At 36.3% G+C, this 18,153-nt stretch overlaps 1 protein-coding gene across 2 annotated transcripts in view; it reads right to left on the reverse strand.

The window, feature by feature from the left end:
* Window positions 1–18,153, reverse strand: part of LOC145662542 (serine/threonine-protein kinase SIK3-like) — a 252,894-nt gene that overhangs the window by 77,345 nt on the left and 157,396 nt on the right. For both annotated transcript variants that reach the window (XM_081728218.1, XM_081728217.1), the window contains exon 2: window positions 7,725–7,841. In XM_081728218.1, coding sequence (XP_081584344.1) covers window positions 7,725–7,841 — 117 coding nt within the window. The remainder of the gene's footprint in view (window positions 1–7,724; window positions 7,842–18,153) is intronic.

The raw sequence follows: 18,153 nt of genomic DNA on the forward strand, positions 1-18,153 counted from the left end.
CTGGGATTCTCAGGGAGTGATATTGTCCTATCCTGTTCCGAAAAGTCATACAATTACGGGTGAGTATTTTCGTATACTTTTGGATACAGAATTTTATCAAAATTGACTAAGAAATGACTGCAATTAGAAATTTCATTCTCCACATAAACAATGCACCTGCACACTATGCTAATGTTGTGATCTCATTCTTGGCTGACGACGGTATTGAACATCTGATATCTGGCTGTTCCCAAATCTCAAGGATTCTCTTCGTGAATGCCATTTTGCTAGTACGTCGCCGGGAAGAGCTATTTTTCAGTATCTGAAGCATACCCCCAAAGATGACTATGCCATGCTATACAAAATAGACGGAACGATGACAACTGTGTATCAATAAAGTGAGAGAGTTTGCTGAGAAATAGATACGGGTTAGTTGCCTGTTATTTCCTTGTCTTGCAAATGACACCTACTTTTGGTGTACACTTCGTATTTTAGTACTCCGTATTTTTATCCGTACTTCTAGTGTACACCTCGTAGTTTAGTACTCCATATTTATATGATAATTTGTAATTCTAATTCCAGAATCAAACCCTCCAAGTTTCTGGAATACTATTGTGTATGATAAACATGCCAATATACTGCATAAAAGTAGCCACTTTTCCTCCTTTTGACCAACATAAATGTTACTAGCCACACCAAAGAGAAACAATACGAAACGCCGGATCTGTGTTAAAGAGAAGCCATTTCCCAATTAGCTAAGATGACCAGACGTTCCGTTTTAGCCGAGACACATTCTTTTCTTCAACCGTTGTCCGTTCTTTCTTTTCTGATTTGTAAACAGAATGCCTAAATGTCCCGTTTTTAAGCAAAAATTAAGTGTCCGTAATTGTTATTCAAAATATAAATTATAGAAAAACCTACACCCTTTCGTTAAAATGAATATGTAATTTATAGAGCTATTTTTCATACCAACACTCATTGGGAATTTTTAGGGCGTGTCTGGAACTTTTAAATACTCTTGAACGTGTTATCATCCCTATTCGTGTATTTTGTAACTTGAAAACACCGCTGGTACACAAAAGTAACCTCGGATTTATAGGATTACACCTCCTCCCCCGATTCATATGCGTCTCGTTTTTGTAAGTTACAATTCTGGTCACCTTACAATTAGCTACCCAACTATTTCTCATTTATGTTTGTATAGCTTCGTTAAAGGTAATTTTAAAATATAACATTGAAGAACTGAAGAATAATTAGCCTTACTCGTTACATGGTAAAATAAATGTGAGGGAGAACTAATTAAATTGCAAATTTAATGGACGTCCAGTAAAAACGTGCATTTTTTAGCTCAAAAATATCTCTACATCTAAAAACTGCACTGAAATTGGAAAAGTAGCACATCCTTTTTTCGCAAGTATTGTTAATGAGAAACCATCAGAAACATAATTCTGCTCATTTTTCGTCTATCGCATAAACAATATTACAAACTACTGTACATTTGGTAGAAAATGTTTTGTAATTATAGTTGAAAGAAAAGTTTACGAACAAACAAAACCTGTGGCATGATTTTTTTTCTTATTCCTTGAACCTTGAACCAATGCATTGGTTAGGCTAGGGTGCCTTGCAATGGTGCTTTTACTTTCTCAGCAAGTTACTATTAATTGCGATTAATATAATCAAATCTAATAAAAATAAGATTAACACCTATTATATACTAATGAGTAAGACATTTTTCTTTCATGAGGTGAGCAATTAACGCTACAGCACGATGATAACATTCCACACGAAATCACAATGAGTTACGTTCTAGATAAGTAAGATAACACCTAAGTGTAAACGGACACATTTGTTTACCATTAATTTACTTCATAGAACTAACTCAATTTTACAGTTCTTTTAAACAAACACAGAATTAGGTGCAAGTCAATGAAATTAACTCATGGTAATTTGTGTTTAAATATTTTTAATACAGTAAAACCTGTTGCGTTGGTCATCTCTGCAACTTGGAAACTTGCTTAATTTGACTGGACATACAGGTATGCGGAACCATATAACAGATAAGCAATATCTATCATTACTACTATTCAGTAACACGTGGTAGCGTATAGAAACAGTGGTTGCTCTAACAAAGGTATGAGAACATACGGGCATCCTCTCTGCTCCCGAAAGACAAGGGCGCCGATCCTGAGGGCCCGGGTCCCTCATTGTATTTGCGAATATACAATATTTGGCATAATTTGAATGCAATTTGTCTTAAAACCCTAATATATATGCCGTCTGCACCTGAATGCCCCCCCCCCAAATTTACAGAGAAATCGGCGCCCTTGCCGAAAGATACTAAAATGTTTACTTACGTAGGAACACGGGGAGGAAAGTACATTCTTTCTTCTCTTATTTTATACTTATAAAGTTATTATTGATCTAATATCATCTTAGAAATTACTTTCAAACACCATGAATAATGAACACTGATCAACGTAATTCCAAAAGGGTGTTTTCTTATTATAAAACTTGTACACGGGTGTTGTTAAACACTATCTAAATAAAGATAACAACAACGTAAGACACGAAATAAGTTTAATAATTACATGTTTCATTTCATTTATGAACTAAAACCAAAAGGACCACTACGTTTTCTACATGAACTTGTAACAAAATAGTAGAACAACGTTTGGAATTTATTTTGTAAAGTGTTTTAAGTATTTCAGTAGGAATATAAACAAAAACTTCGACGAGTATTAACACAATAGCACTTCTGTTCTCGTAAAATAGTAACTTCTATACCGATATTTCAAAGCGTGTTTGTGTTTTGTCAACTACTCTGCTCTTCGAAATTGTTGGTATCCATCCTCTCCGTGATTTGTACCAACGAACAAGATGTGATGGAGGAACTTGGAGCAATTACGAGGGGAGATCGACGGTTGTCCAAGGATGTTATAAAATAGAGGATCTGCCCATATGTATCTTCATCCCATTAAACTAATGAAGCCAAAAAAAAACTAGCATCGGCACGTTTGATTCGCTACTCTCGTTCCCGCCATCGTCTGATTGGCTACTTTCGTTTCCGCCATGATTGTTGGCTCAAAACGTTGCGATCTTATTGGGCGGAGTGGACAGAGTAAGGATGGCGAAACTGTGACGTAGGGCTTCAAGATTTTGTTGTAAGGGCAAATCTTCTATTTTATAACATCCTTGCGGTTGTCAATCAACTACAGCCTGATTATAAATAATTAATCTGGGTTTAAAGGGAAATATGTCGAAAATTATTAATAAAATACGTTTGTGCTAATGTTGAAACAAAATAACATTTTGAAAGTTTAATTTCTCATATTCGTAATTTTGGCTCGTAGCGACAGATGGTACCACAAGGCTAGTTTCTAAAATGGTGTTTATGAAGTAGAAAGCATTCTGTCCTGGAATATGAAAAGTATTATTTCATTGTTACCATACAGCGTACATTCCGTAGACAGTTTGCAACAACACCACTAGGTCACTACAAAAAATTACAATTACTTCCCATTTCAACTTAATGGGATACCACCCTATTGGCACATTGAAGTGTGTCACTACCTGAACGAAAAAATCCTACGCCGCTGGATTGGAAGATATGCTGAAGATGATTTGGCGCTTTTCTCATGAGCTCCTAGATCTCCCGATCTGACAGTTTGTAATTTTTTTTTTTCCTTGGAGGCATGTGAAAGAGGAAGTATATGTGCCTTTACTACCAAAACTTTGGGTGACAATCGCATTACAGCTATATTTACGACTATTAGTAGAGATATGCTAGAGCGCGTGTGGAGCGAACTACCGCAGAGATATGAGTCGTGTGACGAAAGAAGTCACATTGAACATTTGTAACAGTACGTAAAAAACTGTTCATATATATATTTTCATGTATCATTCTTTATACCGGATGTGTTATCATGAAGTAACTGTACAACTTCTTTTCTTACTCTATGGTGTTGTCTAGTGATAGTCTGAGTTTTCAACATGCCAGAAAATTAGTCTTATTTTACTGCAATCTTGTGTGTATATACACACACAGGTGGTTATCGAAACAATAGACCGGGAAAAAATTATAACATCAGATTAATACGGTGTTGGAGTACTCTTCGTCCTCAGAACAGTACGACTTCTCACTGATGGGTACTTTTAAGGAGACCACTGTCCCACCGGCTTATAGTAAAGCCAGACTTCTTTAAGTCCCAACATAACACATTTCTAGCTTTCCCTTTCAGGGCATCACTCCATTCCAGTATACCCTGGCGCCAACAAGCTTCACTCCGCTGTCACAAGAACCCAGGACAACCAAAATCAGATTCATTGGCGAGACAGGTAAAAATAATTTAAAAAAAGAAAAAAAAAATCTGCCCATAAACCAAATCGCTGCCAGGTTACAACAGGGGATCCATCCAGCTTTATCCAAATTGCAGTCAATTGTCAGAGCTAGGTTACAACAGAAAATCACCCTTGCTGCTTGCGTCATCTAATGCAGTGGTTCTCAAACTTGTTATTACCGCGCTCCACATTAAATACTGAATAGTATTTTGTGGCCCACCCACTTTTATTCAAATACATATTGACATTCTACATAATGGCAGTGTATTTCAAAGCAATTAAATGTTGTAAATATTATATCTAATTTTTCCATAGAAAGGTAACATAGAACTAACACTACTCGCGACGCAATGCCCTGCCCCATGACATATTTTGACTCACCTATTCTCCTTCCATCCTAATCCAGCATCTCTACTGACTGTGCAGCACGGCAGGGCACTTACTCTTCACCTATTAACAAACGCTTCCAATTTTCATTTTCTGAATAGTACTTTACAACAGATGTTTCTCAATCAACATAATATTTTCGTAATTAAAAACTTCTCGCAATCTACCAAAAAAAAAAAAAGCCCGCGACCCACACTTTGAGAAACGCTGATCTAATGCATCATATTATACAGTAACATCATTCCTCTGTGGCAGACTAGTGATCAAGGCGATCGTCAGCAGCAGGGATTTTACGCAATGGAGCCTTCCAAACAGAAGGGCCAGTGCTTATTGTTTCGAAGAAGTGGGTGCGATGCGGTTGCTATATTCTCACCGCCGGGTCGGAAAAAAAAAATCCGTGACATTATAAATGTCTCTATAGTATAATCTGACAGCCTGTCGCTTCCTCTTTACTTTTGCACTTCATTCTTGATTGTAAAATTAGTGTCCTTCGTGTACGCCTTCGCAGTGAAGTGGGTAATGCTCGTGTTTCCTGTGCACGTAGTCGAGGCTTCGATTCCTAGTGAGTGTACAAGCCTTGGATAAAATCCCGAATACTGATTTGGGTCTCACTTCAAGCTGCAGAACCTATGTTACATAATTACAGCGTTAAAGAGAGGCATTAAACTAATTAATTAATCTAACAATCCATTAATCAAACTCAATACTATAGTTTATTTCCGTCCTGTTCAACCATGTTATTCAATGATAACAGTATAATACTGCATCTAATCGAGTCATAATGCAAATTTAACGCTTGAATTTTCCAAATCATTCATTACATTTTCTTTCCTGTGTTCAGTACGTAAAATCACGCTCATTATTTTTATAGATATCGGTAATTACTGCTACAATATGATTTGCTTTACATGTATGAAATGTTTCACCACCGTTCATTCTTTCCGAGTTTACACATTAAGTTATTTCTGAATTCCTGGGGAAAAAAAGGTCCTGTATCTATTCTCCACTAAGGCAATTTTTAGTTCTGGTAGTCGAAACTAGTTAGAATGGCAAAATTCAACTTTCCAACTGACATCCTGACTCTTAACTAAAATAAAATTTCCATATTGTTTTAAAACCGCACATCAAAGTTTGAAATATAACAGTTCGATTTCGTTTAAATTTTGATTAGACCTCCATACAAAGCATAAAGAAATCTGCTTCAAACTAAGACAGATATCAGGGTCATAGCCCAACTTCGTTATGGGTAAAAGATACTAAAAAACGCCAAGTGAGGCAAATTGCTGGAAACGGGTAGTCCTCACTCTAAAATAGTGGAACTATTTCAATCGCTCCAGCCGTTAGAGCTCCACACTAAGACGCCGTATGTTAAATAAGGCAGCGTTTCCAGTTCAACAGGTATTGGAACGAAACGTAAGGACACGCAAATAATGACACGGGGAACGTGTACAGTATTGTACGACGGAATCTACGACCCTCGTATCCGTTTCCCAGCAATAATATTTTGGGACGGCGAGTGCTCAAAAGAAGAGCCTACTGAGCAGCTGGCAACATTGTTTTCTCATTTAACAGAACGCCTTACCCATGTAGAGTCCACACGAGTGCACGATAGGAAAAATTCACCATTTTAGATTGAAAACCATATTTTTCAATAACTTTTTTATTTATTTATTTTAATCTTCTATGGTTATAACGGCTCTTAAAAGCTTAGCTTATGGCACTGAACCTTTGATACACTTTGTATAACTACACTTACCTGACACACTGACGTTTAATTGACACTAAAATACAATTTCCTTGCAACTTTATGGTCAGTTTAATTCTCCATAGGTTAATGTCTACAGCATTTGCACATGGCCCCATGTTAAATTTCCAGTTGGATTAGATTCAAACTCCGATGTCTCGAGTATATAATGAAATCACCAGTTAATAAATATTTTGCTTCCCATGAATGCTAGATGTTGATAACTTAAGAATTACCCTATGACAGCGTTTCCCAACCTTTTTCAACTTGCGGCACACTACGAGTGTAACTTGAATTCTCGCGGCACACTCATAGATATTATTATTATTATTTGCAAATACAAAATACCATGGTAATTTTTTTCTGTGATTACTGATCTCCTTCTCACAGAGATGAAAGCTCTATCACTGGTTTTCCCCTATGCTAATTCATTATGCTTATTTTTTATTCTAATTTAAAAATAGAAAACAATTGCAATGAAATATAGGACTCAGATTTTTAAAAATATGCTTTCTTTTTCGAAAACTGCATCCAACCTTTCACTAAGAACGAAGATTACTTAATAACGAACGGACAAACAAATGTCTTGTACTTTTAACTTTGCTGTTTTAACCAAAAGCGGTGCATATTATTGCAATCACACAGCTTGCGATGCGTCGAAGTCAAAACACACCTGTTGAACAAAGTGTTGTTCTGTCATTCACGTGCGAATGAGCGTTCTACGAACGTTCACTCGACGCGTACCATACAAGTGCTTCCATTTCTTGGTGTTAGTATGACTCTCGATTGAAACGTAACTTAGCAGCTAACCGTGGAAATGTGTACGAGCCGAAATACTGTCTGCTACGCAGTAATGTAGATGTAGAATAATATATTACAATTACAGTAATTTTTTCCATGGTAGAAATTTATAGTAATGTGAAATACAAAAAAATTTCCCTATGTCTTGCAATTTGGTTGCTATAGAATTAATAATTTTGTTTCGATTCCCTCGCGGCACACCAGCGGTCCATTCGCGGCACAACAGTGTGCCGCGGCGCACCGGTTGGGAAACGCTGCCCTATGATGTTGAAGAAAGAAACCTGTCTGAGTGTGTAGCTGTCAATAATAATAATAATAATGAGCGTATCAGGTACCTTCTTATGTGGACTTTTAAATTTATTTTATAAGCTCTATTACGAACATGATTCTTTTCTTTTTGTCTTTTTCTCGTTATATAAAATGGTAGTTCGTAATCAGGAACGTATTGCATACTATATATAAAGAAACAACTTACCTGATACAAACGTATAATGTGTGGATGCTTTAATTTAGTCATTATTTGTATTTCCCTAAATATCTTCTTTAAATTTTCTTCATCTAATTTTGTTTTATCTATAATTTTAATGGCAACCTGCAAGAGAGAAAAATACAACTTATTGGACTTAACACAATTAAAACATTTCTTCAATATTTACTGTCTAATGCTATCATACACATAATACACAAGCTCCTTTGAACGCAAGAAAGGAAAAATCAGGCGGGTCATTTTCTTGTTACAAAAACTCTTGATTGTAGTAAATGCTAGAATGTAATGTGTATTTTCTGACGGCTGTTCGCATTGTACAATCCGCGGCAAAAAACCTGCAACATGAGGATGTAAGTTTATTGTGAAACTACGCCTAACAGCACAGGGAATGAACATAACGTCTAAGTGGAACGAATCATGCCAGGATAAACCTCGGCCTCCTCCCGTGCACACTTATTTTGGAGCAAAAGACTTCGTCATTTCACAATAAACTTATATGCTCATGTTGCAGGTTTTTTTGCCGCGGATTGTACAAACGTGGAAACGTATATTAAATGAAGATCTAACGTCTTTCCTACCTTATTATTTATCATTTTATCTAATTTGCTTTTTGCTGATCTGTTTCTAGGTCTCATCCCTCCCCATCAAATCGTGTATCTTACGGCCAATACCACAGAGCAAATGAATTCCAGGAAAAGGATTTAGAAGATAATCTAACAAACTATGGTATTGAATAAACCTTTAGTTAGGATAGATAACTAGCATTAGGAACTAAAAATAGCAAGGTTGGCAAAAACCATGGCTTCTATTGAAAAAAAATAGTATTTTATTTAAACCCAGTTTTTTGGTTTATTTTTGGCTTAAAATATGTTTTTTGGTTTAAATAATTTGCTCTATTTATTTATATCACATATGGACACAAATAAGTTTGTTTCACCTTGGTGTTATTATGCAACAACCGGGTTATGCTGGAAGGGGTCACATAAGCTTAAAGCAAATCCAAACCGCTTCTCGCCTCATATTCGAGAGAAATTGTCCTCCATTTGAACTCGAAACTGGGACTAATTGGCCACAAATGTGATACGTCTGCCGACTAGACACCTGCACGGGCCAGGCTTGGCCTGAGGCCCGAAGCCCGGGCCGGCCCGCGGGCCGACTCTTATTTCTTTGGGCATGGCTGGGGCCGATTAATTGCAATTCTTTAATAATTATTGACTTTCATTAAACGATAACTGGAATAACCCCAAACGTTGAGGAAGTGTGCCCGTGAAAAATGTTACAAAGAATGCAATAGCTATTTACAGTTTGTGTTCCTTAGCGGCTCCACTTTCACTATAGAAGACTGCAGGTATTGCGCGGTAAATTGAGCTCTGATCTTGACCTTCACTGAACCCAAAATATGACAAGAAGGGGTGGGAAAGTTTTTCCTGTCGCTAAATAATATTGCCATCTTCACTTTATGCTAAAAATCAATTAAGTTAGATTTTTGTTACAGGAAATGAAGTTTTTGTTCTCCCGATTACAGGCAAAGTTCTAGGAGGCAATGGTACCATTCGGGAGGCAAGCGTCAGGTTGTGAACCAGAGTTTAGAAAATGTTTCTGAGGGTTAGGTCAAGTTTAATACTAAATTTTGAGAAAGATTAGGGTCGAGCTAATTTTTTTAAAAAATTATCGGGCCGGGGTCGGGCCAAAAACTTTTTAAATTTATCGGGCCCGGGCCAAGAATTTTAAAAAAAACTTACCAGGCCGGGCCGGGCTCGGGCCGAAAATCTCCAAAACTTTTCGGGCCCGGGCTGGGCCGGGCCTAGGTACATTCGGGCTGGATTAGGCTCGAATCGAAACATTCGGCCCGTGCAGGTCTCTACTGCCGACTCACTCACAAAAGACTCCTGATAAAAATACGTTGTACTGATCTTTACATAGTTGTTAATATAATTGTCAAGAATCATCTCAGAAGGACAAAAGATAAACAGTTGTATAAGTGAAACCATTTACAGAATTGCATATGGACAATTTCAAAAATACTGTAGAGTACAGAACTAATTTACTCCAAGTTAGTTCATTACGACTTTTATTAGTCTAAGTTAAAGAAATACAACGACTTAATTTGCGTATCAGTAAGAAAAGTGAATAAAAGTACGAATTATTTGAACCCACTTTGGCCCTGACCCATTTATATATAAAATAGATACCCAAGATACTTTTGATTTCAATAAATGCCTCTCGTGGGGTTTTATGACCCCCCCCCTCCGAAAAAAGTGCGGCATTTCGATGTATTTTATAAATAGTAAACATTATTAAAACAAATCAATATTCAGAATTTTTCTTTGATTGCAATTGCATAACAATAATAATAAACTATTAAAAAATCACAAAAGAAACATCCATAAACTTATATAAAAAAAAAAAGTTGCTTTTGTAGTATAATCTCTTTGAGTAATGAATGAATAATGTAGGTCTGAATATAATACGTATAATACACGGGACTAAAACGTGATAATCCACAAATGTGTGTTAATCAAGATTTTACGAACACTCAAGGCTTAAACTTTTTTTTACCAGCCAACTCTGAAAACTAGTATTTAAGATATCTCAAATATGGATTAAGGATCTTACTATTACGTTCATTCTTTACTGAGCTATTCAGAAACTTTATTCTACGCTAACTAAATTTATAACTAAGGCGGCATAGCGAACGGAAAAATCACAAATGATGATGATCTGCATGTGACAGGGGCGGATCCAGGACGGACTTCTGGGGGGAGCGGTGAGTTGTAATACTGTTACTTAGAGCTACTTTAAGAGCTCTAAACTCTGGGATGAGTTATATTTACATATAAAATAAGAAAGTTTCCTCTTTTGGGGGGAGCGATGTGCCAATCACCCCCTCTGGATCCACCACTGACATGAGAACCTGTATTAAATTTGAAATTCTATATTTTTCTATATTGAGCAGACATGAGTTAAGTTGACTGAATTAATTTGCAATCGGCGCGAAGAGTCCTATTACCAACGTAAGTGTTGTAACCTCGGTCCATCTTAGGATTGAGTAGTAAAAAACTCACCCAACTTCAGCAATCATTACATAACGAAATCTAACTGGTACACGTTATTCTTCTAATAAGTTTGATCAGAGGAGCCTCGTGAGTCAACACGGAAGTCAACACGGATAAAGATTAGTTTTTTGCTTGAAACTAAAAGAAGGAAACTTTCTTAATGTACTAATTGTTCTATACAACAAATAATACATTAGATAATGTTTATTATCTTAGTTTCAAGCAACTGGACATATAAAGTCACTTTTAGCTTAATGAGCAATTTCTTTATTGCTCCAACAGTGGCACATAAAGAAAAAAGGCGCACTCCAACATTTAGACTTACATATGTATGATCCTTCATGTTACAGGATACTGCATATTTAAGTACAAATAGCTTGATTACATATTATAACAATATTCATAATAGTGTGACTATCCTCACGAGCCGCCTGAGACTTCCCATTCTCCCTTTTCCTTCCACTTTCTTCATTCCACCATTTTATTCATTACTAGACATCGGATCTTTAGGGGGAAAAAAAACTTTTTTTCCTTAGCTCAGAATGAAAAATAAAGTCGTATATGAAGGTTTTATGAGAAATTAAAACACAAGCACCAAGTTTTATTTTGCTTAAAAATGCCTAATTGAAAGTTAGAACCTATTTTTGCCTATTTTGCGCAAAGTAAACATGTAAAAATTTTCGAATGGTTAAACACGAGAAAACCACGAGAAAAAAAAAAAAAAAAAAGTGGAAGATGCTTACAACGTTACTGGTGCCAAAGAGTTGATGAACGATTCTTCTATCCCTACTGATTTGGCATATATCCGCTCGCACTACACATTTCTTTTTCGGGTTATTGCAGAATTAGAGACCTCGGAATACCAATTTCTAAGAATATTGAGTTTATTCAGGAAGTGAACCAAAAAGTCGTGGAAGTGTCCGGTGCAGTTGGAGAGAAAGTGAAGGTAAAACTTGAAAGTGTATTGGAAAAGAACTCGGAACTCAAGAGTTTGTGTGCAGCAACAGATATTTTGGCTGGGAAACAAACGCCAGTTGATGTAGAACGTTCATTCTCTACAGTACAAGCTCATTCTCACCAACAAGAACAAACACCACCGTTTCATCATAGAGAACCTGGAAAAAGTGCTTGTTATTTACTGAGACACCTTCACATGTGGTGCAGACATGTGAAGGTGTGTTTTGTACTGAAAATCTATCTACAAACATATAGTTTTATTAAACTCTTGCAGGGACATGGGTTTAGAAGTAAATGCAGAGAAAACTAAGTACATGGAAGTGCGTCGGGACCGTAATACGGCAAATTATGGATGCGTTAAAATATCAAATAATAGCTTTGATAAAGTGGATATTTTCAAATATCTAGGTTTAATATTAACAGACGAAGACGATATTCACGAAGAAATTAAATGTCGACTAAAAACAGGTAATTCGTGTTATTATTTAGTTCAAAATATCTTGTCATCGCAAATTCTGTCGAGGAATTTGAAGCTTAAAATATATAAAACGATTATCATGCCTGTTGTTCTGTATGAATGCGAAACATGGTCGCTTACTCGGAAGGAAAAACGTAGACTGAAAGTATTTGAAAACAAGATCCTGAGACGAATATTCGGATCCAAGAGGAACAGGAATGGGGAATGGCGGAAACTTCATAACGAGGAACTACATAATTTATACGATTTACCCGATATTGTTAGAGTCATCAAATCTAGGAGGCTCAGGTGGACAGGTCATAAAGCCAGAATGCAAGAAAGTAGGAAGGCTTTTCAAAGTCCAATCGGAAGACCAATCGGAAAATGACAATTAGAAAGACCTAGGCGCAAATGGAAGAACAAATAAGATGGATATCGCAGAAATAGGAATACAAAGTGAAAACTGGATCCAGTTGGTTAAGGACAGAAGTCAGTGGAGAGCTTTTGTGAACGCGGCATTGAACCTCCAGATTCCATAGCCCCTAGAGTTAGTTACATAGTTTTATTAAAAATTCTTAATTTCAGCAATATTTCAATATTGAGCAGGTTAAAATGTAAGGTAACATGACGTGTGTACGTACATTTCAGTATCTTAAAGTTTGTATTCAAATCGTAATGCATCACTCCATTCAACAATGATTATATTTTAAGAACTTTTTTTTTTTTTTTTTCATTTATGGCAGCTGCAAATTGTGAGAAATGAGCATCTTATGACACAATGAAATGCTGGAAAAGAGAATTCAAATGTGGTCTACAGGATGACCCAAGAGAAGGTCGTCCCCCACGGGCTACAGAACCAAGAGTGATGGGAAACAAACAGCTCGTGCTTGAAGATACACGTGTGACTACTAATTGTTTAGCTAGGGAGAAGATTACTAGGGGGTCCATTCATACCAATTACGTGACATTCTGTATATGAACAAAATGGCAGCAAGATTGGGTTCTCCAATTGTTGACATCTTTCCGAAAAGAGCAACGTGTGCAATGTGCACAACGCATTTTAGGTCTATACCACAAGGACAAGCATGCGTATTTAAATATATTAGTGACTGGATGAATGATGGTAGCATTTATTCGAACCTGAAACCAAAGAAATGCGTACAACATGGAAACATACTACTCCCCCCCCCCTCCCCCAAGAAAGCTGAAGTGGAGTATTCAATCACAACAAGATCAAGTTGTTCGTGTTTTCAGATCATAAAAGTGTGATATTCACTATTTACTCACAAAAAGGATATATACAGGAATATACTGCAAGAATACGTTGCAAAAGTTACGTAATAATATAAAAGCAAAGATACAGAGTTTGCCCTTGAAAGTTGTGTTGCTGTTATCGGACAATTACACTGATGCGTACATCAAACAGCAAAAACGCTGACTTCTCTGTACCTTTACCCTTACCATCATATTCTCCCTCTATCCGATTACTACTTCTTCCCAAATATGAAGAAATATCTGCGGAATAGGTGTCTTGCGGATACTGGTCATTAATGCGGTAGAAACCTGGTTTGCCTCCAACTCCACAGACTTTTATGCAGATGGTATTAACGGAATGATCTATAGGTAAGGCAATACGAGGTGAATGTGTAGAGAAGGACGCGTCCATGGACTAAACTGAAGAACTTCAGTTCATCTCTATCATTGTAATGGTGCTGTAATCCAAATAGACTTAAGTGTACTGTAATGATTATTAGTAACTTACAGCTACGTTACATCAAAATATTTATGGTGATAGTGTAGCCCATGAGATTTATATATGGAAGTGTCTCGTCTAGAAAAATATATCTATTTCTATTGGAAGAGTTCTGTCTTGTCTCATATCTTGTTACGAAAATTCTGTCTCGCCTCGTCTTGCAACACTAGTGGCGAATAGCTGCTTTAGTCAACACAGAAATTATGAATAATGTTTCGAAAGCAGAGACAGTGGGAATTTAATTTGCATTGTCTACTTTATCAGTCTAGTAAAATTAATTCACAGTATAAATTTAAAATGTGAACGGGGATTCTACAAACCTCAACGTGTAGTTGCAGGGATAATAAACTAACCGAATAACAATAACATACTTCAGTAAATGAAGAAAACAAACTTCCATACTCACTGTTGGATTTTTTAAATGATATTGATGTTTTACGTCCCATGGTGTAAATAATTCTAAATGTCTACAAGATAGATAGTGTACGAAAATGGCTGAAATGCTGTTTAGTCTGATTCTCGTCATGCACAAAATACACCATGATGCCAATGGCATAATAAATAATACCAACAAACATTTTAACCATCTTTAACATTAATATCGTATCAATATTATAACACAATGTAAACGTTCAATAAAGGTTGGGATAAAACATCAATATCATATCTGAAATCAACTCCCATAAACCTTCGAGGTGGTGTAGTTAATTGTAATAACAGTCCCGCCTCAAGGTAAAACGTGGGATGTGTTTCGGATCAGATAAGATGAATAAGCGATTAATTTCCTGTCTAGTTAAAACGTTATGAACTTGCTGACATCAGCACAATAGCTGACAAACTCTCAGTTGCTTAGTAGCGTGCCAAACTCGGGATTCGAACTTCCAAGTTCTTGCGTGTTGCCAACGCATCAATGACGACGCTGACGTAGTTCTGACGTCAGGGAGATCGAGCGCTTCTGCTCATCGAGGACAAATTCTGCATTTTTTCAGGTACTGTAAAAAAAAAAAAAATACCGGAAATAACGGCTACAGTAACTGATGAATCATGTGAAATGTGGAACCAATATTCTATTATCGTAAAATAATCTTATGCATCTTTTTGTGTATTTATAAATATGCTGAAAAGCTTGCCTTGAGGGTTTGAAGGAATAAAATTTGTTTTGCACCTCCCTGCATGTAAGAGACTTGCATGACAGGACGTTCACGCATATACCCATAAATATGCACTCTCATCGTACATTATTATTACGATTATTATCATTATTTTCATGAGTAATAGTATGAACGTACAGTCACTAACTTAAAATTTTGACCTATTCACGAAAATTGAAATATTTTCTTAAAACATGCAGACCTGTTGCTGATTGTACGTATCCAAGTACTGTAATGTGTTCGACTTCTAAATCTAAAAGTGCTAACGAATACTCGGATCATAATCGCATCAAGAAAATGCCAAAAAGTTCTTATACTCCGTAGGCCTAAATAAGCTGTGTCAAAGTGCCTCGTATCAAGATCAACATATGATATATGCTTTAAGCACTTTTAATGATTATTAGAGTACATTAAAAACACACATACACACGAATCTTCGAATTACTGTTTAGTTTTCGGGGTTCACAGAACCTAGTCTATTCTTTTTTCTCGTCTGGAGGCCCTACATGAAAAAGAGCATATTAAATATATAAATAAACTTTCATTAAAATCAGCATGATTTTTAATAATACTGTACGTATTTTTTAAAAAATATGTATACAACGTCGTTAAATAACGGTTTTTAAATACTACGTAAACGATCCAAAATCATACAGTAACAGAACCTACCACAACTATATCTAACATCAGGTATCTTACAATAATTGCTGATGCTTTATATACAGGATTGAAAAAAACATGTTCATGCATTTTCCAACAAAATTACAACTGACCTACCATTCAAAATTGCAAGGATGGTTGAATCTGCTGCCGAATAACGATAGAATTATTTGCTACAGTCATGACTTCTCATTACACGATATTCGTTGACATTATTACTTTTGCATTATCAGCTATATTCAAAAGAATCACATTCCTTTCTTTTCCGGTAGAACGAAGAATGAATTTTGATCATGTTTTAAGTTAACACGAACCGAAGATTTCACAATCCAGTCCTATTTGTTTCTTTAGCAATTCAATGAGTAAATGAAGTTCGTTAGAGTTGTAATAAATGAAATTTAAGTTTTATGTCCCATGGTTATGCCGGCTTGGCTAAAGGAGACGATGACGATGAGAAATAAATCAAAGGGTGAAATGAAGAAAGTGGGAGTAAACGGGAGAACTCCGAGAAAACCCACGCACATGGTGTTTGTCCATCAAAAAGCTCACTTCGTGCGAGCTGGGATCGAGCCAAGGACTCCACACACCAGAGGTGAACGCTCTACCACTAAGCCACCGCGGCCCCAGAGATGAAATAAATAATAAGATCGAAATTTGGAATATTTCATACCTCACAACACTAGACTTACTATAAATAACATGGTTATAAGACATTCTTGGCCTCTATCAAATCTTTATTAAAAATAGAGCTCACTGAGTCAAAATATCATACCCACTGTTACGAACAGAAAGTCTGTAAAACAAGGTGAGTGGCCAGTCTGCTGAATATGTATTATTAGTAGTATTATTATTATACACCCAAAGTATACTATGCATAAGTGTCAGAAGACTTAGCGATTAGACTTAGCGGCTGTTTGAAGCGACTGCAACGCTTTTTGATTGCTCATGCGTACGCTTGGAATACGCTCACCATGTATTTAAATGTGGATGGCTACAACGCGAAAGCAATAAAAACGCGGAGAAAACGTCAGCTCGAGCGTATTTGGTGCGTTTCGGAACAATAGACCGCCTGCTGTTTATACGATGTCAAAAGGAAGGAAAAAAGGAAAGACGTGTTGCCAGGCAGCTGCTTTGAAGATACTTTGTGCAGAGTACTGGAACTCTGTTATTATAGACCTGAACTTGGCAAAAAAGACCTGGAAACCCTGACTGGCTCACAGTATGATTTATAACTGGCAAAAGTGAAGTTACCAAACAGCCACCTTGGTCGCGTTCGCTCTAGGGGTAACGCTTCGAAAACACATTCTCAAACAGCCATACGCTTACAGAACGGTTTTGTCCATCTGTGGACAGGTATCAGGAAAAACAGTAAGAGATATAGATTTTTTTTTTTTTTTTTTTTTTTTTTTTTGTAATCAATTCAGCGTGCCAAGAATAGGGTCCGCCTCCTCCGTTATTCCTCTAATCAAACAGAAAGTGGTACAATTTTACCATTTCCGGTTCCACCATTCATCTCCATAGAAAAAAGATGGCAACATTTGCGACAAGCCGTTTTCTGCTATCAATTCGGGGTCTCAAGAGAACACATTACCACAGTCCACAACACTCTACTATAACCGGAAATGCTTCAAATTTACTATTACTTCAAGTTTCAATACTGATTTTCATAGAGCAAACCGATTAGATTTTTTTTCAATTGATTCAGCGTACCAAGAATATATTTCATCTCCTCCGTTAACATTATTCAAACCGGATGTGGTTTAAATTACCCATTTCCGAAAGTAGTTCATATTAACTCGTATTTCCAGTTTTAATATTTATCGCCATAGAACAAAAACGGTAACAGATAGTGTGTAGGCCTAATAGCTTTTTGGATATGGATTCAGCGTCCGAGGAACAACTTCTATCTTTGATTTTATTACTCTATTGCAACTAGTAGTCATATTAAATTCACATAGTTTGGAAGTCTAACATAGTTTTATATTGCGAAATTAAACTCACTTGTAATTATTATAATACTGGACTGGATTTGAAATACTTCTAACTTGACATACTTACAGATCATTGTAGCGAAAAGGCCATAGGCTATTTAGAATTTTAAAATGTGTGTTCTAAGGGAAATTCATATTTTAGACTTGAGACTATAAGAAATGACCATTCTTCGCAGGGGGAGAACAGATTTGCGGAAAATATCTTACCACCCCTTCGGTACGCGTTTTAACTAAAGAGTAACGATAAAAAAAAAAACATTAGATATTCTATTTTCGCTGAAATTTTTAACCCTTACTTCCCTTAGGACACGCTCTTTAATCGAAGTGTCATGACAGAATTCCAGTTTAGGGTAGTTACTATGTTTCAACATTTATTTCAAACGGGTCAATTG

Source organism: Thermobia domestica, chromosome 10 (genome assembly GCF_964235325.1).
Source record: "Thermobia domestica chromosome 10, izTheDome1.hap1.1, whole genome shotgun sequence".
Taxonomy (NCBI): domain Eukaryota; kingdom Metazoa; phylum Arthropoda; class Insecta; order Zygentoma; family Lepismatidae; genus Thermobia; species Thermobia domestica.